Source organism: Pyrus communis, chromosome 7 (assembly GCF_963583255.1).
Source record: "Pyrus communis chromosome 7, drPyrComm1.1, whole genome shotgun sequence".
NCBI lineage: Eukaryota > Viridiplantae > Streptophyta > Magnoliopsida > Rosales > Rosaceae > Pyrus > Pyrus communis.
This window is the reverse complement of record NC_084809.1, coordinates 22,350,442-22,374,832: the sequence shown is the minus strand read 5'-3', so window position 1 is coordinate 22,374,832 and position 24,391 is coordinate 22,350,442. Positions and strand designations below refer to the sequence as shown.

Here is a 24,391-nt window from a genome sequence, read left to right as displayed (position 1 = left end):
ATCAAATCTCTTTTGTTGGGGATTGGATACCGAATCCATTCCAAAACATCATTCAAAGGTTTATAGTTAATAACCAATCTTGGAATGCCTCTTTCTAATTCAGCATTTTTCTGGACATAAAAAGCAGGGCATGACCATGGGGATTTATTTTTTCAAATAATTCTTTTTTCGAATAATTTCTATTTTACAAAACTCTAAAACTTCTTGATTCATTTGAATAGGTCGTGCTTTTGTGGGTATTTTTGACTCATTGAAATCCTTAACATAAGGAAGTTTAACAATATATTGTTTTCTGTGCCAAAAAGCATTGGGGATATCTGAACAGATTTCCTTAGCAAGTTTATCAGAAAACTGGCTAATGGATTCTAACAAAGACTTATTTGTTAGTTGTTCTTCAATTCTTTTGTGTTTAATTTCTTCTTGTAAGAAATTAATCTGTTGAGTTTTTGCATTGATTTGGTTAAGAGTTTTGGAGACACTATCTTTTTGAAGTTGTTTTAATTTTTTGAGGTCTGTTTCCATGCAGAACTCAAAGGTAATTTTTTGACCTAAAACATTCGTAGTGATACGGTTATGATGAACTTTAAAATGATAAATCAAAGCAATGAAAGGGAGTCCCAATATAACTGGATCAGAAATATTTTTGATTAAAACAAATGGAGTTTTAAAACAAACATTGTTTTGACAAATATGGGCTTTAGGAATTTCATACTTTAACTTCATCGGGGATTGATTTGCAGCACTAAGTACTTCAGTAGACTTGTGATAATACTTAGTAGGAATTAACCCTTCATGAATGCAATTCAAGTCTGCACCTGAATCAATTAATGTTATGGTTTCTAAATGAAAATCTTCGATTATTATCTTGATTTTGGAATACAATTTTCTAATCCTGATTTTGTCTAAAAGACTTAAAACTAAATCTTTTGAAGAAGCTTTGCTCGAGTGAGTATCAGAATTGGAGTTCAAAGAAGAACTGTCCTGTTCTTCGACAAGCGTTTGAGTACGGACTCTACTGAGTTGAGAACGAATTTCTGTATTTTCGGACTTTAGAAACCTAATTTCCGATTTGATTTGATTGACTTCTTTTTGTAAATCTTTAATGGTGATTTCCTTTTTAGGTTTACTGAACCTTTCCAAAGTGCTGCTAAGAGAAATCTTTTGGCTTGGTGTTTGGCTAGTGCCTGGTTCTTGATGTGAAATCAACTTTTTAAATTTCTTTAAATAAGAAGATTTCAACTCTGAGTCATCGACTTTGCTTATTAATTCAACTAAAAATTGTTCTTGTTCTTCTTGCTTATAAAGCACTGATATTTTGTTACAACAAGCGTCTGTGCAACCGAATTTGATGTTTGGCGAAGAAACTTTACTAGAACTGCTATGATCAGAAGAGGATAATTCCAAATCCTTATCCGATTGACTAGAATCGGTATTTCTGAGTTCTAAAACCTGGATAAGCTGTACTTTCTCTTCATCAGAGATTTTCAGCTGATTAATTGCTTTCTTAACTTTACATTCATTAGCATAATGACTAAATTTGCCACATTTGTAGCATTTTCCCTTTTTAGCTTGACTCTGTTTGTTAGATTTTTGAAAAGATTTCTTTTTAGGGTTTTCATAAAACTTGTTGGATTGAAAAGGTTTGGTGGATGACCTTGGCTTATACCTATGATACCTGGAGTGTGGTTTAGAATACTTACTCGTGTGCTGAGCTTTCTTCTTCTTGTGTGAAGGGGCTATATGAGGTAAACCATATTGTTCACAAAACGTTCCGAGTTCGTATTTGGCAATGGATTTGTCTTTATTGACCTGTTTAGAAATTTTCATATCGATACACATTTTCAAGCCTTCCTTCTAGATAACATTATCTATGTTCCCATAAGTAAGGGTATGATAAGGTATGGTACCTTCTTCGTTTACTAAAACATTTCGTATTTTATGAGCAAAAAGGTTTGGTAATCCATTAATAAATTTTTCTTTCCAAAACGGTTGATTACTATCTTCGCGAAGCATGACTCTAGACATAAAAACATCTTTATACCATCTGAAATCACTTAAGGTTGGGCACCTTAAGTTACTCAGTTGGTCGTGAACTCTAGTAGTGACATTACTAGGTGTTCCTATAAAATGTTCTATAATGGTGTAAAGTAAGGTATTTACTCCATCAGGTATTCTTTGTCCTATAGTTTCATCAAAGATGGGAAGTCCTTCCTCATCCTTTTTTACCGCATGACTTATTTCATCTTTGGAATGAGAAGTTAAGTGCTTCTCCCACCAGGAATGAAGCATTCCTGTAAAACCAGTGACTAAGAGATCAACGATCTGTGTTTGTGTGAAATTGTGATTAGTGATGTAGCTATTGGCAACCATAAACATGTGTTGGAGTTTATTGAGAAGTTTTTGTTCTGACAATCCATCTATATTCCATTCATAGAGTTTGTCAGCAGAGACTGAAAATTGATTTTGAATGTTTCTTTCTTCAAACTGAAGATCTGGGGGTGTTGGTCTGGGATACCAGTTTTTTGTAAGAGTTGTAGGGTTGACTGGATTAGTACGAATACGCTTAAGATCAAAAGTTGGTTGAAGATCAATATTTTGAAAAGCATTTTCAATTTTTTGAATAGGGGTATCAATTTCTGTTTCCTGAGAAGAATCTGAAGTAAATGTTTCTTCTTCGACAGAAATATCATGATTTTGTAAAACATTAACAACTTTCTCTTTTTTGAGCTCATTGAGCATCTGGTCTATTTTTTGCATAGTAGTCATTGACTTTAAAGCAGTAGAACTTGAAGAAGTATCACTGAAATTCACTAATGGTTTTTCTTTTTGAAAAGATTTTGGCTGTGACAATTTGTCAATACCAATTTGAAATATCTTTCTTTGATTTCATTGAAAAACACTATGAAACCAAAAACAAACTTACGGTTGTTACCAAAGAAAATTGGGTTAAGGAAGACAAAACTTTGGTTTCTTCCAGTCATCCTCTCAAAGAAACTATTTTGATTTCCACTGGCAATACCAACATTTCTGCCACTCCTTTCAAAATTCCAAAAGAAGATGCAAGTTTTAAATCTGTCATTGAGCAGAATAATTTTACAAACCAGAGTCTTCGTACTATTGGAAAACAGTTAGATAAAATTGAAACCAAAATTGACAAATTGTCACAGCCAAAATCTTTTCAAAAAGAAAAACCATTAGTGAATTTCACTGATACTTCTTCAAGTTCTACTGCTTTAAAGTCAATGACTACTATGCAAAAAATAAACCAGATGCTCAATGAGCTCAAAAAAGAGAAAGTTGTTAATGTTTTACAAAATCATGATATTTCTGTCGAAGAAGAAACATTTACTGCAGATTCTTCTCAGGAAACAGAAATTGATACCCCTATTAAAAAAATCGAGCATGCTTTTCAAAATATTGATCTTCAAGCAACTTTTGATCTTAAGCGAATTCGTACTAATCCAGTCAACCCTACAACTCTTACAAAAAACTAGTATCCCAGACCAACACCCCCAGATCTTCAGTTTGAAGAAAGAAACATTCAAAATCAATTTTTAGTCTCTGCTGACAAACTCTATGAATGGAATATAGATGGATTGTCAGAACAAGAAGTTCTCAACAAACTCCAACACATGTCCATGGTTGCTAATAGCTACATTACTAATCACAGTCTTACACAAACATAGATCGTTGATCTCTTAGTCACTGGTTTTACAGGAATGCTTCATTCCTGGTGGGAGAAGCTACCATGTCAGAGACCTTATATTCTCCCCGTTTCGGAAGAACGTCGTTAAGTCTTAAGGATATTCAAGATGACAATGATCATGAATGAAACCACTGAAGAAAATAAAGTGAAATATCTTTGCACCACCTCCAAAAATGAGCCTGAAGCTTGGCTTTGGGGCCAATGACTATCTCTTAACTGGGAACACACCACATGCGACTGGCCTGGAGCCGTGTGATTCGAGCAGTTTACTTGTTTTGGCATGACCTTTTGGGACACTTAGGTCGAACAATGATGCTACAACGCATCTCCTTACCCAAAGTAAGAACTTATGCCTACAAGCACACTTTGCCAAGCCTACTCATTAGGGAAATTGATTTTCTAAATCATCCTTCACAAACATACGAAACTACCCTTTTTTCACAGTGGTTTCAAGGGAATATATGTGGACTAATCCAACCAAAATGCGGACCATACAAACACTTATGGTTTTGGTTGATGAATCGACAAACTGGTCACATGTTTGTCCACACACATTGCTGCTAAACCTCCTGGCCGATTTTAAGGGTTCATCACCCTACTTATCCTATAAGTCTGGGAGACTGGATAATGCCGGAGAGTTTATATCAACAGTTTTTGATAAAATATTGTATGTCTTTTGGGTTTATGATTGAACATCGAATTCCCATGTTCACCCCAAATAGCCTCGCCTAGCAATCATAAAGCTCAATTTAAATGATCGCTCAGACCTTGGTGAACGTACCAAGTTTTCGGCTTCTACCTAAAGCTATGCAATCTTGTATGAAGCTATGTTGGCTCATCATAGGGCCCATTGCCACCCAACCTATTCAATGTTACAGTTGGTTACTTGGTACGAACCTAACGCTTTGTATTTACACATTTGGGTGTGCATTCTATGTGCTAAGTTGCGCAGCCGCAATGTACCAAAATGGATCCTCAAAAGAAAGATGTGAATCTTTGTCGATTATGATTCTCCTTCACACTACCTTTTTTATAGCCCTTACATGCGATCTCTTTACCACTCATTTGGGGATTGTCACTTAAATGAGACAATTTTCCCGCTGTTAGGGGGAGATATGAACGTCAACGTTCCTATAAAATGATGCAAATTTGTGTGGACGTCGCATGTATTCTAGCTTTTAGAATGTTGCTCTAGACGCATTCCTCTGATCTAGCTAAAGTGACGAAATCATATACCAGCTACAAACATGCCTACAAGGATAGGTGTACTTAACGGATATTGAGTCAACATCCTTGGAGGGTGTACTGCCCCTATTGGATGAATTAGGCGCCCTTGTTGGACGGTCTGGTACACTAGCAGATAGCCAATCAATCTGTCCTGGCCTAGAGCACGATAGATCACTCAGTTCATAGGATTCACTTCCTTAGAAGAAGAACACACGACACAAAATGAATCTATACTCGATCGTTATCTCAAATCATTTTCATCTTATGATATTAATCCGGATTACTCCTAAGACTTGAAGTTCTTAGTCCAATATACTAGTTTGGATAAGTTAATGGAATTGAAATGAGATTACCATTGATGATGTTTTCACTTATATGGTAACTATCGACATAAATGAAAAACGAAAACATCGAACCGTGTTCCATTGGTTAAATGACAATGTAGAATTGATTGGACAACCAAAATTACAATCCATGTCAAATTCCTTACCAACGTGTGTTTTGGACCTATTGTTCCTACACTGCCCAAGGTAACCCTATTATGTTATAAGTGGGAAATGAAGCATAATGAGATTAATGAAATAGTGCGATATGATGCATACCTTATGGCGCAAGGTTTCTCTCAAACGCCATGTGATTGATAACAGCATTATGAAATGTGGTTTGTAACATCCCACATCGCCCAGGGGAGTGGATCCTATAAGCCTTATATGTATATTCTCATCTCTACCTAGCACGAAGCCTTTTAGGAGCTCACTAGCTTCGGGTTCCATCGGAACTCTGAAGTTAAGCAAGTTCGCACGAGAGCAGTCCTATGATGGGTGACCCACTGGGAAGTTCTCGTGTGAGTTCCCAGAAACAAAACCGTGAAGGCGTGGTCGGGGCCCAAAGCAAACAATATCATGCTACAGTGGAGTTGAGCCGGGGATGTGGTGGGGGCCCGGGCTGAGATGTGACAATTTGGTATCAGAGCCAATCCCTGACTGGAAATGTGCCGACGAGGACGTCGGACCCCTAAAGGGGGTGGATTGTAACATCCCACATCACCCAGGGGAGTGGATCCTGTAAGCCTTATATGTATATTCTCATCTCTACCTAGCACGAGGTTTTTTGGGAGCTTACTAGCTTCGGGTTCCATCGGAACTCCGAAGTTAAGCGAGTTCGCGCGAGAGAAATCCTATGATGGGTGGGAAGTTCTCGTGTGGGTTCCCAAAAACAAAACCGTGAGGGCGTGGTCGGGGCCCAAAGTGGACAATATCATGCTACGGTGGAGTTGAGCCCAGGATGTGGTGGGGGTTCGGGCCAAGATGTGACATGGTTAGTGTTTTCTCCATGGGGATATAGATATGAAGATTTACATATAAGTTCCCGAAGAATTATATGGATTGGATCAAATAGTTCCAAACCACGGAACACCCTCTTAACTTGTTTAAGGCATTCATTTACGGATTGAAACAATTTGACGAATGTGGTATACCCGTCTATGTGATTATTTGATCAGTCAAGGATATGAATGAATGCCCTTGTGTGCTCAACTGTGAAGTCCTATTCCAAATTGCTAGAGTTACAGTTTATGTCATTGACACGAATCTCACTAAGACTCTAGAAGAGCTTGAGAAAACTGCCTCACACCTGAAAACGGAATTTGAGATGAAGGGTATTGGGAAAACTTGATTATGCCTTAACCTGAAGTTCAAGTATTGTTCTAAAGGTACTTTGGTCTACCGGTCGAACTACACCCTAAAGTTTAAGTATTGTTCTGACGTTATATGCAAATAAGAACCTTGAAGAGGTTATGGAATTTGAAATTCCATATCTAAGTTCAACTTTATACTTCGTTATACTTAGCTCATTGTATTAGACATAACATCTCCTTTGTTGTTGATCTATTAGTAAAGATGCAGCACCGCTCTTACACGCAAACACTGAATTGGTATTAAAGATGTACCTTGAAGGTACTACGAATTTGGGCAAATCTCAACTCATCTCAAACGGATCCGACCCCCCCTAATCCTCAAAATGATGCTTGCCTTGTTTGTTATGCTGACACTGGTTACTTATCAAACCCGCACAAGGTAAAATCCCCGAATGGTTATGTCTTTCTGGTTAGGGGTATCACAATATCTTAGAGGTCCACGATATGACCTTAGTTGTGAAATCTTCGAATCATTCCAAGACTGACCTCACTTCACTACACCACATGTGAGACATCGTTACAAGTTCTTGTTGAGCATATTCGAAGTACTTGCTGTTTTCATCCATCGTTGAGTCTCGACGACGATCCATAAACATTATGCTACTTATATCAACCTAACCAAGACATGATACATCAACAAAGTCAACACCAAGACATATTGTGTCTATATCTATATCAGCAAAGCATCAGGAGATTGAAGTCATGCAAGCCGATTCCAGACAACCTTGCCGACCTCTACACGACGTCACTGCCGAAGTCAACCTTCCAAAAGCTTGTCCAAGGAATTGGTATGCTTAACTATTCATATGCAATGCTTATAATTCTCATTTGGAAGTTTTGTCAAACTCAGAGGGAGTATCTAGAAGTATACTCACTTGATCTTAATGTACTCTTTTTCCCTACGATTAGGACCATTTTTCCCACTAGGTTTTTGCTACCTAACTAGGTTTTGACGAGGCACCCATCCTGGGCTGATCATACCATTGTGAGTTCTTCTACTTGTGTCCATAAGACATATAATTTTGACTTAATGCAACTTCTCACTTTTCTCCTTACCATATGGGTTTTTCTCCCACCTTAGGTTTTACCATAGCGAGATTTTGTGAGTTTTACCTTTTATGCATTCTTCCGTTGCTTTGAGACTCGCATTCGCTCATTGTGCCGACAACTTCATCAATTGTACTTACTTCATCGCTGAAGACCTAATGCGCCATTTTTTTGAGTATTTACACACTCAAGGGGGAGTGTTGAAGTCCTATTAGATTGGGAATGTGACTGTGTAAATCCTAACATATCTAGGATATCCTTATGGGATTCTACCATATCTCATAGACTAGATATTATCCTATTAGAGTTAGGGTAAGGAATTAACCTTCCCTACTACTATAAATAAAGGCATAATAGGATGGAATAGAACACACCTCACAATTACACATCTCTCTCTTTCTCTCTACTATTGCCGCACCCCTTTCTCTATGGCCTCCATAATTGTTCAAGTAAATTATGCCTACAACAAATACTATGTTTTGAATTATTATTTTATCTTTATAACTTAAATTGTTTTACTTGAAAACTCTAAATAAGAAATAATTTTTTTAAATATTTTGAAAGGGTAATGCTAGGGAGACTAAATTTGGAGACTAAATTTGCAAACTAAATGATGTGTCACCAATAGGAATAAGCACGTTTATCAACGTTTAAGTAATAAACCAATCATCAACCTACATGTCCTTTAGTTTTCAAAACTTTGTCTACAAATTTAATCTCCTTAGCATTACCCATTTTGAAAACTTCACATTTTTTACCTTGACACTATTATATTATACATACTATTTGGGTATCTCTGTTTTCCTTTTAAAACAAAACCATGTTATATATACTTCAATTCCTCACTTTATATAATATTATTCTTTTCCAAAAATCACATATTACTCAATGTTATGAATATATATTATAAAGTAAATTTTTTTAATTTATAAAAATTTATTCAAATCCGCCTAGTCCCCCTAGGCTCCTACCTAGCCACCTAGGCACTAGGCCACAGCCCGTCGCCCGACTAGCACCTAGTGATTTTTAGAACCTTGGTATTTATCAAGGGATGACTCTTTATCTTCTCTATCAGACTACTATATCTTTTCTTGTACACACCATTTTCTATGTGTAGACACGTCTATGGAGAACCCATCTCCTTAACGCCCCTCCATAGGCTATTCGCCAATGATGGTTCATGATGTGTTGCTCATCACACCATTATTTCTTAGAACTACACCCATGGTTTGATTCCCCTTCCCCGAGATATCTAGGCTGTCTAATTTGGATTCAACCTCACTTCACAGTCAACCCCATTCTCCCCTCTCTAGGGATCATGGGCAATTTCAACTGGATTTCACCTCCATTCGTGGATCTGCACGAATTTAGTTCCAACCATTAGTTTCTTGGTTAAGGTCCTTTTCTACCTAAAAGATCTCCCTTCTTCAATACTTAAAAAACTACTAAGTTAAGATTGTCACATTAGTAAGTAACAGAATTTTTGAAAGAATTGTGACGGAAGGATCACATTGATTTGTGACACTCATTTTCAGGGACTACATTATTGATCGATTTTCAATTTCAGGAACTATCTTGATAAGTGAGTCAATTTCAAAGACCATTTGTGATAAAAACCAAAAAAATACCACATCTAATTACAAAAGAAAGTATTTTCTTTGAAGAAAAATTTGTTAATATATATTTTCTATCAAGAACTCTAGAACTTGCTACCGAATGAAAGAAAAAAATTAAAAAAAAAAAAAAAAAAGAAAAAAAAAAAGCCCTTCTAGAACCATGCAAATGCAATGACAACGAGTAAAGTAGCTATTTTTTAACTTACCAACTTATAGATTTTCTTATTATGCAAGTCACAAAATTTGGCAAGACAAGACAATAGTTACAACGACTCAAAACAATCCCTAAAGGATGAGAAGAGATTATAGTTGCTGATCATCATGTTAGTTGAACACATTATACGACAGTTGATATATGTTTATCATTCATAAGTCGCCATGATAGTCGGTAAAAATAAATTTAACCAACGAGACTTTGTTCTACAAATTCAAGAAAATCAACTTTAAATAGAAGATACAAATTCGTATTAAGGATGTTAGAAGATGTAGTTAATTGGTTTGAGCATTTATGTTTTTCTTCCAAGGCAATGCCAACTGATGCCAGCACGAATTAAGTATACTAGAAACTGATCTCTAAATTTAATAAGAAGCTTAATTGCTTAATTTCTGAGTTTCTTAAACCTAGGTCAGCAGCTGGTGAATTGTTAATTGGAGAGCTTTGAATGAATTAATTTTTTATAGAAATAAATTAAGAGAGAAAAAAAATAACTAAAGGTAATGTCGAGGATTGTTAGAGGGCAAGGAGAAAAGAGAGAGGAGTCGGTGGCGGTGGCCATAGACAAGGACAAAGGAAGTGAACATGCAATCAAATGGGCAGTTGATCATCTTCTCGCCAGAGGCCGGCCTCTCACATTGCTCCATGTTGATCAAACATCCTCCCCTGAAGGCTCCGACCCCCAACAAACCCAAGGGCTCTTTCTTTCTTTCCGTTCCTTCTGCTCCAAAAAGAATGTGAGTCCTTTCCTACTATATTTATGCTTCTTCATTAGTTTCTATTTCTATCTCCTACGTCATAATCATGCACCCGATATGTTTACTAACCTGGAATGAGAATAGGTCAGTAGGCGAGAAAGAATTTGGAATTAGAATCTCATCCAAGACTGAGAGACGAGATACCAAGAATGTCAGTAACAACTTCCTTGTAATGTTTGAAACAGATAAAATGCAATGAAGTGGTAATCAAGGACAATGACATTCCAAACGCAATCATCGATTATGTTACGGTTAACACTATCGAGATTTTGGTACTTGGCACACCGTCCAAAAGCGGAATTTTCAGGTGATCATTAACTATTTCCTCATCATTTTCTTATACATCTGTTTGAGATATTTCTTTTGTATATAACATATACACCTTAATCAATTCTAATATTCTTTTTGGGCAATATCAGTTCTAATATTGGAACCCTAATTGCATAAACTGATTTTTTTTTTTTTTTTTTTTTTTTATACGTTCTGTTCCACAAAAGATTTAAGCTCACAGACGTTCCAAGCACAGTGTCAAAAAGGGCACCGGATTTTTGCTCTGTTTATGTGATTGGCAAAGGAAGGGTGTCGTACATGCGATATGCTACTTCCACACCCCAAAATTTTGCCCAATCTAGTCAAGTTCAACACCAGCCAAGCACTGTTTCTGAAGCCAGATCTTCAGGTTTATTTCCACCTCACGATAATCATATATCGTGTTTTTCATTAGTTGCTAATTGACTGAAGTTTTTTTTATTAATGCAGCATCGGATAGGGTGCAGTACTGTTCTACTCGTAACCAGCCAGATTGTGACATTCAAATCAAGTAAGCCCTAATCTCCTAGTCCTATCGCATTTGAGTGAATAGGCATATCTATGTTCTAGAAATGCATATATGTATATATGTTGAGAGTTTATCCATCATTGGCAACTAATTGGTTTTGGATTTGGATGCTTTTATTCTCTGAATACAATGCGTACGTGGATGACTTCTTTTAGGGTACGCTGTAGATATACATATGCTATGCCTTTTTCGGTCGGAGTTCTAAAAGCCTATATGTTTGTGTGAACAACTATGAAAAAGGGAATACATGATCAATGAGAGGGGCTAACCCAACAAAAATGATTTACAGGTCACCGTTCGCAAGAGGAAGACCCTCAATGGACAAATCATATGAGCTTTCACCAGAAACTGATATATCATTTGTAAGTAGTGGAAGGCCAAGCATTGATCGTACGTCACCTCGCTGCGACTTTGGTGTAGAATCAGGAATAAACTCTCGACTTTCAATCGGCTCGGACGGGGACAACAGAAGCCCTTCATCATCTTACTCAAGACACAAGTTTTTAGATATGGGCTCTCTGCAATGTGAAATGTCATCATGTTCAGTTGACAGTGGAAAATCATCGTCATCATCACAAAATATGGTACTTCAGATAATTCCCAGCATATATTGTAAACATTGGAATCTGCAAGGCCTCCTACTATATAGTCAAAATCTAATACCATTCTCATTTGCATCGACAATAACAGGACGATGTGGAAGCTGAGATGAGGAGGCTCAAGCTAGAGCTGAAACAAACAATGGAAATGTACAGTACAGCGTGCAAGGAAGCTCTGATAGCAAAACACAAGGTCTATACTTTACGATACCTTAATCGAGCATAGAATTTGTTTAACATATGTTCTAACCAAAAAATCATCACAGGAAAAAGAAATTAACCAGTGGAAAATGGAAGATGAACAAAGGCTAGAAGCGGCACGACATGCTGAGGAAGTTGCATTGGCACTTGTGGAGAAGGAGAAAGCAAAATGTAAGGCAGCCATTGAGGCAGCTGAAGCAGCTCAAAGGATTGCTGAATTGGAAGCACAAAAAAGAAGGGTTGCAGAAATGAAAGCTTTTAAAGAATCTGAAGAGAAGAACAAGGCACTTCAAGCAAGGTCATATGATCTTAGGTACAGGAAATACACAATTCAGGAGATTGAAAAGGCAACGAATGATTTCTCACAAGATCGAAAGATTGGTGAAGGAGGCTATGGGCCAGTATACAGAGGTGAACTAGACCACACAACAGTGGCAATAAAAATTCTACGTCCAGATGCAGCTCAAGGACAGTCGCAGTTCAAGCAGGAGGTTTGTGACATGGAACATGATCAATTTTTAACTACTATATATATTCAAGTATACAACACTCTCTTCATATCATAAACAATAAATTAACCATTAAGTAATTACTATGTTGAATCTGATCATGAATTAATTAAAGAGTGAACTTCATATTTGTTTCCAGAATGGGACCATATTGTTCGAAAATAAAACTGATCGAGTGGTTTTCCTGTGGCAGAACTAAAAGAAAACATAGATAATGTTAGAAAAATATTACGAAAGTAAAATGAGATAGAATATAATATGAACTTCACTCATGCGAGTAGTTTCTGATGCAGTGATCCTCTTAGGTCTCATTATTTAATTATGAATTCTAGGATTATTGATACTCATTAATCTAAATGGGGATTCAATTTGTTGATCATGTATTAGTGTGGATATTTATCTGACTGACCTAAGTTGTTCAGGTTGAGGTATTAAGCTGTATACGACATCCAAACATGGTTTTACTCCTTGGAGCTTGCCCAGATTACGGTTGCTTGGTATATGAGTACATGGGTAATGGGAGCTTGGAAGATCGTCTCTTCCGCAGAGGTAACACCCCAGTTATTCCTTGGCAAATAAGGTTCCGAATTGCTGCAGAAATTGGGACGGGGCTTTTGTTCCTTCATCAGACCAAGCCAGAACCCCTTGTACATCGTGACCTAAAACCCGGCAACATCTTGCTAGACCATAACTATGTGAGCAAGATCAGTGATGTAGGTTTAGCTAGGCTTGTCCCTCCATCTGTAGCCAACGCCGTCACTCAGTATCACATGACATCAACAGCCGGAACATTTTGCTACATCGACCCAGAGTATCAGCAAACTGGCTTGCTTGGGACAAAATCTGATATCTACTCACTTGGTGTCATGTTTCTACAACTTATAACAGCCAAGCCACCAATGGCGTTGACTCATCACATTGAACGGGCTATTGAGACAGGGACTTTTGCTGAGATGCTTGACCCTGCTGTTCCTGATTGGCCAGTTGAGGAAGCCTTGAAGTTTGCCAAGCTCTGTTTACAGTGTGCTGAAATGAGGCGAAAGGACAGGCCAGATCTTGGCAAGGTTGTGCTGCCTGAACTTAACAGATTGAGAGCACTTGCCGATGAGAGCTTGAATTGTGTCATGGCTTGTGCTACTGGAGTATTCTCACCGAGACAACGCTCGAATCCTTTGATACAAGTGAGTCGCATAACATAAAACCTGAACTGCATACATGCCATAACGCTTGTGTTTGTGCTTTTCTATTTCTATGTTTTCTTCAAGTTTATTTGTTTATTCATTCCTTCACTTGTGTTTAAGGATGTGATAAGTCAACCATCTGGAAGTGAAAGCTCAAGGAGCCGTTCAAGCACATCATCATTTCCTGGAAAGATGGAGTTCTCAAGTTGACAAAACATTCCTCATTCACAGGGAAACAAATTCACATGTACATTATCTTATTGTCATTGTCACTAGTCGGCATCGTGATCAGCTTGACAAGGCCCAGCTACATAATCGGAGTTGTTCTCTGGTACGTTGTAAAAGTTTTTACTGTAAGTAGTTTCAGGAAAAGAGGCAAAGCTTGTATGAAAGAGAAATCAACTGTGTGTTTGGAACTCACTGATTATTTGATGATATAGAAATTTGAATTTCGTTGACACATCCCAATCCCGATATCCCCAAATATCAAGATAGGCACATGCTGGCCAACACCCGAGGGTGGCGAAGCCATTTTAACATGCATGCAAATTAAAATGTGTGATCAGAAAGAAATATACTAATGCAGAACCGTGTTCAGAGCATACAACTAATCAAGAATAATATGAAAGATTTATTATGAAAAGGTACGAACCAAGGAATGGGTCCTACACAGAGGAGACTCAAAGATACCTAAGCGGAAGTGCCCTGACGTCAGGATTGTGTGCCTCGAATCTAAATCCTGAAGGGGGGGGCGCAAAACAAAAGAGTGAGTGGACCAAAGTTTATAATAATAGTACTAATAATAAGAAAACCATTTTCTTTATGAACATACTAACCCCCTGTTTTGAAAACACATATAATACTACATAATAGGTTTTCTAAAACTCTAGCATGCAATGCAAAACATTCATAAAACGTGTGCGTGTAAACCGGTGCTTAGTAAAGGTATTATAGCCACCCGAAGACAAATCTATAAATCTCATTAATTATGTACTCAACTAGGGGTATCATAGTGGCGTGAAGGCATAACCATCACCAAAGGTGAAGCTGTAAGACGCTGGGTTACGCCAATGAAGAAACCATGGTCCATCACCTGAAGGTGAAGCTGTACCACTCTGGGTAACGCCAGAGAAGATGATATAACTTATATATGTATATGCAGTGGGTCCATCACCTGAAGGTGAAGCTGTACGACTTTGGGTTATGCTAGAGAAGAAACAAAGCCACATGCCGAGATGAGTTGTCAGAAAGTTCGCCGGAAAAGTCTTCGGCGCCACTATGGGTCACCGTCGTGGACAACGGCGAAGCATAGTACCTCCGTCAGAGGCACATGTGCTCCACGCGCTGACCATGATGCACACCCACTCGCAGGTCACGCGCCGACCCAAGAAACTAGAACTAGGTCCAGGTCTAGTCAGATCTAGGCTTAGGTCACTGGGTTAGGCCAGATTTCAAATCGGGTTATTGGGTTTGGATTTGATTTAGGGTGAATGGGTTGGGCTTGATACTGGTTTGGGCTTGGGTTACCTAAGCCAAAGGTTTGGGCCTAGTTTTGGATTGGGTTTGGTTGGATTCAATTGGTCTACGAGTCGGGTCGACCCGATTTCAGATCGTGGGTCAGCCAAACTCCACGAAGAAGAAAACCAAAGCTTCTCAAGCTCTGATCATCCCCAAGTCTTAACTAAAACTAATCATTCTATACAACAAAATGAAGCCCAAGGAACAAGGATTTGAAATGTACCATTAGTTTCCTCGACCGTGGCCGGCGTTGGTCAGAAAAGGCCTCAAAGCCAATGGATTCCTTGCCAAAAAAATGGGGAAATTCCCTCGTGCCATTTCTGCATCAAACTCACCCATTCGTGCATGTAGGCTCATCAATCGCATAACAACGTCAAAATGAATAGAATGAAGGTGTCCCCAAGGCTTACCTAGGTCGGGATCGTGGAGAATTCGCTGCAATAATTTCGGCAACAGTGGTGGTGCCACTGTGTAGGGAAACAGAAGAAATGAGGGACCTCTGTCAGCTCTGGGTTTGTGATGGAGGGATCTTGAGGGTTGTGAGATCGCCGGAGTAAGAGCCACAAAGGTGATTGGTCTAGTTGTCATTGTGGTGCTTGTGTGTGTGTGTGTGTTTATAGAGAATGAGAGAACAAGGTAGCTGAGAGAGAAAAGATGAGAACTAAGGGAGGAGAGCCATGAAGAGAGGGTGATGAGATAGAGGTTTCGAGAGAGTGAAAGGAGAGAGAGAAGCTCATGGGAGAGAAATAAGACGAAGAGAGTTCCAGGAGATTAGGAGGAAAGACATGGGGAAGAAGAACACCCCAAAAAGTGGGGAAAACTGCCATGTGTCAAATCGGGGTGGTCCAAAGTGAAAATATCTTGATTTGAAAATTACCAAAATGCCCTTAAGTTTCAAATTCCGTAAAATCTTTATTTTAGCTCCAAATTCCATTTTTCTTGCGTCCACGCGTTCGTAATGACGAGTACTATAAGGATACACCACGAAAACAAATCTTACCTGACACGAAAAGGCAGCCAACAAAAATTAACGTTTTAACCTCGAAGGGCATTTTTGTAAATTCACACTTTAAAATTATAAAACCTGTAATATTTGGGAACAGGTTGTCACAATCTACCCCCTTTAAGAAAAAATTTGTCCCCGAAATTTGAAATAATTTGCTATACGTAAATACTCAAACATAGAGAGAAAATACGTATATGTGTGTGTGTGTGTGTATATATATATATATATATACACGGAAGAAATCAAGTTAGAGCGGCTCCATAAAAGAGAATGCCATTCCGTCGCGAACGGATTGCAATGGTTACTCTTTCATGCCTCCAAGCTCATACCTTCTTCCTTCCTTAATAGTCTAGTATAGTATAATACTCGTATAACATACAAAGTTGAAAATACTTATAATTATGTAATGGCATAAGTTCAAAAATATATATAGACATAAAATAAAATAATGTCGAATTAGATAGATAACATAAAATTAGAATACTTGTATTAAATTTAAAACTGAAAGTGGAAATAACTCACCCAGAATTTGTAGTGACAAAACACATATATAAATATAGTAATGTAATTTAAAACATTTGCACTGAAAATGAAAATCGAAAATGGGATTGGGCCTTGCTCAAGCATTCGTCATGTCACGTATTCTGAGAATGGGTGTGTGTCTCTTGGGTCAAGTCCAAACCATAACTAATTACTAACTACTGTCGTAGATTGGCCGACTTGCCCACTTGCTTAGTGAACCCAACAAATAATTAGAAGATGTGTAGGGATGAACACTTGTCGTACAACATTTCCTTCGTGACTACCCACGATGATCGCTCTCCTGATCGAGAGTTATAAGATTCAAAATCTATATTAGAGGAACCATCACTCTGACCACTTCCTTCGAATAACGGTTGCCACTTCAACTCATTCACAGAAACTGGCCATACAATCTTTAGCCCTGTTTTTCAATACTAGTATTATGCATATGCTTGTTTTTATTTGTTATATAAATACAAAAGCTGAATAGACTGCTTCGATATAAAAGTTGAAATGACTATTGGTTTAATTTATTCGATACCCATTTATAGTTCCTTTTGGATCAAAGTGATAATCTGTTCATGACATACACTTGATTAAATGGTTTAAGAAAGAAGTAGCAGTGGTAGTTTCCTCCGAGATTGAGATGATCGGCTTTAGGGTATGGCACTGTGCTCAAATATAATTAACCAAAAGCATTCCATTCGAAGTATATATGGCCTCTCTCTCTATATATAAATATATATAACATATGAAATCTTCGGATAAGATTGCATAATGTAGTCAGTGCTCTTTCTAATTGTCCCTTTTCCATTATATTTGTACCATCATTTATTAATTTATCTAGCATCGTGGTTTAGTCATTTAGTTTTCAAGATGGGATGTTTAAGAAAGAGCTATGTGGTGGCACATTCGGTGAAATGTACAAAAGATAAGTGATTCATGGGATTTCATGCTAAATTATGATTAATTATGGATTAATTTGATTTTAGTTTTTGAATTTATGTTGTTTGTTGGTAGTTTGGTGATTTGCTGTAGTTTATAAGGAAATGTAACATATGATGATGGTATGTGTTTGATGGCTTATTTAATGCTGTTTTTGTTTGTTTTCCTCAACATTTTTAAGCAGTGAACTACGAATGGCTTGACTATTTAGGGTACGTAGGCAGTCTAATGAGGAGGTTAGATGCAGCCATAAAGCATACAAAAATTACTATGAAATTAGGACTTGAGTTGTGCTTTGTTCATAGCCCAGAGGCGAGGTACATTTATTGGTGTCATCGAAGGATGTAAGAACAATGGTTGGTTAGGACAACATCTCGAATAAGAATAACTTGTTTCCTAGCCGAAGATGAGGGTTTAGGTTATGGTCAAAGAATCGTTGGCAACTGTAAATAGAAATCAACAAGACCAATGGTATTTTGTAATTCACGATACTCGAGAGTGTTTTCGGTTTCCAGCTGTCACAACCTTGAATTTGGTAAGAATATCTTCTGTTACTTTCACGTCTCCCAAGTAAGGTATGTAATCTACTCAAGGTCGACATTTGCAGAATTTGGTATAAAACTGGTTATTGATGTTTAATAAACTGAACTCATGGTTTGAGTAAACATTGATATTATCGGTGAACAATCGCTGAGAAATTTTTTTAGGGTCCACACAGATTCCCTCAGTGGAAACAACAAGTCTGAGGAAGTTGATTCGATCCACCCCACAGATACCTACTAACTTCACCTATAACTAGTGCTTTCTTAAATTTTTTTTTTTTTTTCTAACAAGAACTTCAGATGTCATAAGCGATCTCCAAACAAGTATGCCTCTGCTCGCCATTCCTAAGAAAAGCATGTTGCAAAGGACCATCATCATTTCCAATCTTCAACTAGTCCCAACTAGTCTTCATCCCTTTAAGATTTCTCTGTTTCACGTCATTTCTATGTAAATCCAACTCTGCTCGCTATTCCTAAGGAATGCATGTCGCAGAGTATTGGTCCGATGTTGAAAGTCGTCTATCAATCAATTACGTCAAACTTAGGTCACAATCTCGACACATATTTCTTATACTTCAAATAGGATATGACTACTCAGGCAGAAAAAGGATTGCATAACCGTGCCGGGGACATCAATAAATAGAAGCTGTGACATCCAAATGATATCAAGGTCAACACACTACTAGAATAGGAGAAGATCCTAAGTATGCTCTGAAAGGACCATTCTCTGATACCAAACTAACACGCCCCGATCCCGATTTCCCCAAATACTAGGATAGGCACATGCTGGCCAACACCTGAGGGTAACAAAGCCATTTTAACATGCATGCAAATTAAAATGTGTGATAAAAAAGAAATATACTAACGCAGAACCGTGTTCAAAGTATACAACTAATCAAGAATAATATGAAAGATTTATTATGAAAAGGTACGAACCGAGAAATGGTTCCTACACAAAGGAGACTCGAAGATACCTCAGCGGAAGTGCCCTAATGCCAGGATTGTGTGCCTCGAATCTAAATCCTGATGAGGGTCCAAAACCAAATAGTGAGTGGACCAAAGTTTATAATAATAGTGCTTATAATAAGAAAACCATTTTCTTTATGAACATACCTAGTTGAGTACATCATTGATGAGATTTACGGATTTGCCTTCGGGTGGCTATACTACCTTTACTAAGCATTGGTTTACACGCACATGTTTTACGAACATTTTGCATTCCATGCTAGAGTTTCAGAAAACCTATTATGTAGTATTATATGTGTTTTCAAAACAGGTGGTTAGTATGTTCATAACGAACATGCTTTTCTTATTATTGGTACTATTATTATAAACTTTGGTCCACTCACTCTTTGGTTTTGCACCTCCTTTAGGATTTAGATTCGAGGCACACAATCCCAGGGTCAAGGCACTTCCGCTTAGGTATCTTCAAGTCTCCTCTGTGTAGGACCCATTCCTCATTTCGTACCTTTTAATAATAAATCATTCATATTGTTTTGTTAACTCTAAAAAAACCAAAAACATATCTAAAAAAAATTCTGAAGATTTGAAAATCCAAAAAAATTGTGTTATTTTCTTTATTGTTTTGAATTAGATTTTTGTTAGTTTCTCGACCCAATGATATAATTGGATTGAATTTGAACCACGGTGATCAAGAACTTAGTAAGCATGTATTGTGGGAAATTCCTTATTCTCTTGTTAGTTTTGTACATGTTTAATCATCTTTGAAAAACCAAAAGCACATAGCCTTGTTGATGTGAAGCTAAAGCATGATTTAAAGCTTCGTATGTGAACATAGTGACCATATACAACCTATGTGAGTTTTTGAGCCTATTGAAAGTGTGTGCATTTTTCATACACTCCTATTCTTTCATGTGTGATGAACTTATGTGACTTACATCTCTAGAACTTGTGTAACGATCTTTCAAAATGTTTGTCATTGATTGCATGAACTTGAAAAGGATAGAGGCATTAGGTTTATCACCATGGCCCAAATAAGCATGTTTCCTAAAGAAAAATGATATCATTAGATTGCCAATTTGAGCCGTATATGTTGAGCCTTTTATTTCTTATCACCAAATATGTCTACCCTTATACCTTAAACATTTTTCCTTACCCTTTCCCAGCTAGCTAGTGAGCAATGTGAGATTGTCTTATGAGAAAAGTTTGTGAAGTACTTTGAAGGAGTTTGGCAAAAGAATAAGTGTGGGGGTATTTCATGTTTGTATTTAGTTATGTGTGAAAATTGGTTCTAAAAATAAAAAATAAAAAAAAATAAAAAAAAAAAAAAAAAGAAGAAGAAGAAGAAGAAAAGAAAAAAAAATTGTATACAAAGCAAATAAAAAGTTTAGGGGTGTGATTGGAGGTATTAGTAGAATGGTTGGAGAGTTTGAGTTCTTATAAATCTCAACAAGAGAATTGCTTGCAATGTAGCTTGGAACTTGTGTTTACCTATCCTTTCATTTCTATAACCCTCTCCCTAAGCCTCATTATATCCAATAAAAGTCCTCTTAATTTTAGTTTTGCAATTATGATTGTGGAGATGAGATCTTTATGCAAGCTTATGGTAGATCTTTCACATTTGATTCTTTGAGCGAAACACGTTAAACTAAACATATGTGTGATTGAGTGTATGTCCCGTGAGAAGGTCACTAGTTTGCATGTGCTGCTTTAAAACAAAACTTGAAATGGCATTAGCATGGCTATTACACACACTACACTTCAAGGATGATTAAAACGTCGCTGTTAACATTTGAATAAGGAAGATGAGTTTGGATTAGCTTGTTTGGTGCTAGCTAAGGTTCTTGATGATTTGTTTTCTTGAATGAAATTCTATGAGGGCCACATAGGGGGAAGCTAATGTTTTTCATGTTGCTACTTTTTCATGTTTTCTTTGTTTTGCTCGAGGACTAGCAAAAGCTAAGTATGGGGGTATTTGATAAGCTCATATTTATATAAATTTTACATCAAATTCACTTGTCTTTTCTTAGTTAGTTCCTTATATTTTTGAGCTATTTACTTTGTTTTTGTGTTTTGTAGGATTTGTCAAGTAAAGAAAAGAAAAATAGCGCAAGTGGAATTTTAAGTAACAAATTCGTCAAAACTGCCTGTGTTGGTCAGCTGACTTTGGAAGCAAGTTGTAGACAGCTCAGAATGAATTAGAGAATGAGCCTTATATGCTTGGAAAGCTACGGATGTCTATTTTCTGGAGAATTTCACGGATTGTTAATATCATTTTCCTAGAAGAAGTTATAGCCATTTTAACACTGAAAGGTTCCCAAGAGGCTGAGTAGTTTGTAACTGACAAGAAAGCATTGAAAGCAATAAATCCAATAAAACGAACAGCCAAAACTGATGCAGCCAAGAACAAGCCAGCTGATAGCTATTCAAATATCAGAGGAAATGGAAAATTAAGTGGGAGTAATGGGCATAAAGGCTGCCCAAAGAGTTACAATTGTTTTAGCATTTCCTTTCACTTATTGTCATCACTAAATGGCTATTAGTGGGGTGAGTTATGGAGAAAAAACTGTGGCAGAAGAAAAGAAGAAAAGGGCTACAGGTTGCAACGGAAAAGAGGGGGAAAATAGGTGGAAAAAAAAAAAGATAGAAAAAAAGGAAGAAAAGCAAGGAAAAAAGAAGGTTGTTGCATTGGGGAAGGAAGCCCCGAATATGATTGCAAGTTTGTTATGACATTTCGTTTGAATTACTTTTATGAATGGATGAAAATTGGTTCACTACTTGTCTCATTGATGAATTCTTTATGTGTTTTCTACGGATACATACTTAGTAAGCATATATAGGATTCTAATGCTATGAATATGTGTGTGCCTGCCCTTATTGAATGAGGACCTACATATGTTCTAGAGTAGTACTTGTTAATTGCGATTAACATGTGAATTAATTTCTAGGATAAGTAAGACAACACTAGTACTTACGATGCCTTGTGATGACTCAAACTCTTTTCGTTCTTAATGATTTCTACTTGTTAAATCTATGAACACATCATTCTAGATTGCATGGTAGGGACTAAGTTAAGTTGAAAACGCCATTCTCTTAACATACTACATAAGAAAGAGTAATAGGTTGAGTTCTAACATTGAGCCAACTTGAGCATCTTCATCCGAAAATGAAAGGAATTTGAATGAAACATAACATTTTTGCATGATTATTTGGTGGTGGATAGCAATTCCCTTAACTCGTTTTTCTTAATTTGTGAACTACTTAAAATCTGTTTTTGTCTTGTTTTTGTTTGATTTAATTTAAATAGCAAATCAACTCCAAAATCCCAAAAATTTGTGTGAGTGTAGCTCTATGTGTCTAGGAGCTTCATATAAAATTTCGTAGACTTTAGATAAGTGTAAGTCGGTCTAATAATTATTTTTCGGTGGCTGATCAGTAGGGACAACAGCCCAGTTTTTGTGACATTTTAAGTAGTTAGATAAAACAATCTTCTGCGGGAAAGACCCTTATTTTCATATGCTACAATTGACAAATTTTAGTGTTAATCAATAGGACATTTGTGTGCTATTTTGTGGTGTGCTTTTAATCATATCAACAATGATAGGGGCTGAACTTAACATCTCTTTGAGGTGATTGAATGCCTTCTCGCATTCCTCATCAAACACAAATGGCACATCCTTTTGTAGAAGTTGACACAAGGGTGTTGAAATCTTTGAGAAATCTTTGATAAACCATCTATAGAATCCTGCATGTCCAAGAAAAGAAAGAACCTCTCTCACCAAAGTGGGAAAGGGTAAGTAGCATACGAGATCTATTTTAGATTTATCAACTTCGATTCCCTTTTTTGAAATTATATGACCTAAAACGATGCCTTGTTTTACCATGAAGTGACACTTTTCTCAATTTAACACAAGGTTAGTTTCGACGCAACGTTTCAATATCAAAGTGAGATTAGTTAGACAATCATCAAAAGAATCACCAAAGACACTAAAATCATCCATGAAAACTTCAATAATCTTCTCAACAAAATCTGAAAAGATACTTACCATTCATCTTTGAAAGGTGGCTGGTGCATTACAGAAACCAAATGGCATTCGACGATAAGGAAATGTACCAAATGGACAAGTAAAAGTAGTATTTTCTTAATCATCTGGAGCTATAACAATCTGATTATATCCCGAATAACCATCAAGAAAGCAATAAAAAGAATGACCAACTAACCTTTCAAGCATTTAATCAATTAATGGTAAAGGAAAATGGTATTTCCTTGTGGTGGCATTGAGCTTCCTATAGTTAATACAAACACTCTAACCTATTTGGATATGATTGGGCTCAAGTTCATTCTCTACATTCTTTACCACAGTTACTCTAGTTTTCTTTGGTACTACTTGAATCGGTGAAACCCAACGACTATCCAAAATTGGATAAATGACTCCACAATCAAGAATCTTAATGATCTTCTTTTTCACAACTTCCATCATTGGAGGTTGAGTCAATGTTGAGCCTCTCGAGTTGATTTAGCCTCCTCCTCTAGAATATGTGATGCATGCAGGTTGTAGGACTTATTCCCCTAATGTCGGCCAAAGTCCATCCAATGGTTGTTTTGTACTCTTTCAAAGTCTAACCAGTTTCTCCTCCTCTAATGTTGTGAGTGTTGAAGAGACTATGACTAGCAAAGTCTCTTTGTCTCCTAAGAAAACATACTTCAAATGATTCAGTAATGGTTTAAGCTTAAGAGAAGGTGCATGAATCACTGAAGGTAACAACTTGTTAGTAGAAACGAAAATTGGAATTGGATTAGGAGGCTTACTGATATGTTATGGCAAAGACTCAAGGGCAGCCTTAATATCGAAAATTTCTAAAAGATTAAGCTCAGCCATATTGGTTTTGAGTCCAATTCCTTCGGCAATGGTTGTCTCAAGTGCATCGTTATTTAAGAATTCAAGATATTCATGTGCCAAAGAATCAACTACATTAATAGAAAAACAAGAATGATCATCAAAAGGATACCTCATAGCTTCAGAAATATTAAAGTCAATGACATCGCCATCAAATTCCATTGTTAACGTTCCCTTGAACACATCTATCTTGTTTCGGGCTATTTTCATGAAAAGGTCTTCCAAGTAATATTGGCAATGGCGTAGAGTGGGCTGAACCCTCCATCTCTAGCACATAAAAATCTGCTGGAAAGATCAAGTGGTTAACCTGCACCAAAACATCTTCCAAAACTCATTTCGGGTATGCATTAGATCGATTAGCTAATTGAATAATAACACCATTATTTTTAAGCTCTCCCAGATTCATAG

General features: G+C 37.0%; 1 protein-coding gene across 1 annotated transcript; it reads left to right on the top strand.

The window, feature by feature from the left end:
• The first annotated feature begins 10,009 nt into the window (after positions 1 to 10,009).
• Positions 10,010 to 13,802, top strand: LOC137740673 (U-box domain-containing protein 52-like). The gene is made up of 8 exons (XM_068480507.1): positions 10,010 to 10,243; positions 10,450 to 10,571; positions 10,762 to 10,974; positions 11,413 to 11,686; positions 11,793 to 11,894; positions 11,968 to 12,393; positions 12,834 to 13,592; positions 13,713 to 13,802. The coding sequence occupies exons 1-8, from the start codon at positions 10,010 to 10,012 to the stop codon at positions 13,800 to 13,802; spliced, it is 2,220 nt and encodes a 739-aa protein (XP_068336608.1).
• Positions 13,803 to 24,391: the final 10,589 nt, after the last annotated feature.

What these genes read in the sequence shown, in the direction of transcription:
- LOC137740673 (XM_068480507.1), top strand. Translation starts at nt 10,010, where the DNA reads ATGTCGAGGATTGTTAGAGGGCAAGGAGAAAAGAGAGAGGAGTCGGTG. An exon ending in CCTCACGATAATCATATATC is followed by an intron (nt 10,975 to 11,412) that starts GTGTTTTTCATT and finishes CGCAAGAGGAAG; the next exon opens with ACCCTCAATGGACAAATCAT. An exon ending in GCTCGAATCCTTTGATACAA is followed by an intron (nt 13,593 to 13,712) that starts GTGAGTCGCATA and finishes CTTGTGTTTAAG; the next exon opens with GATGTGATAAGTCAACCATC.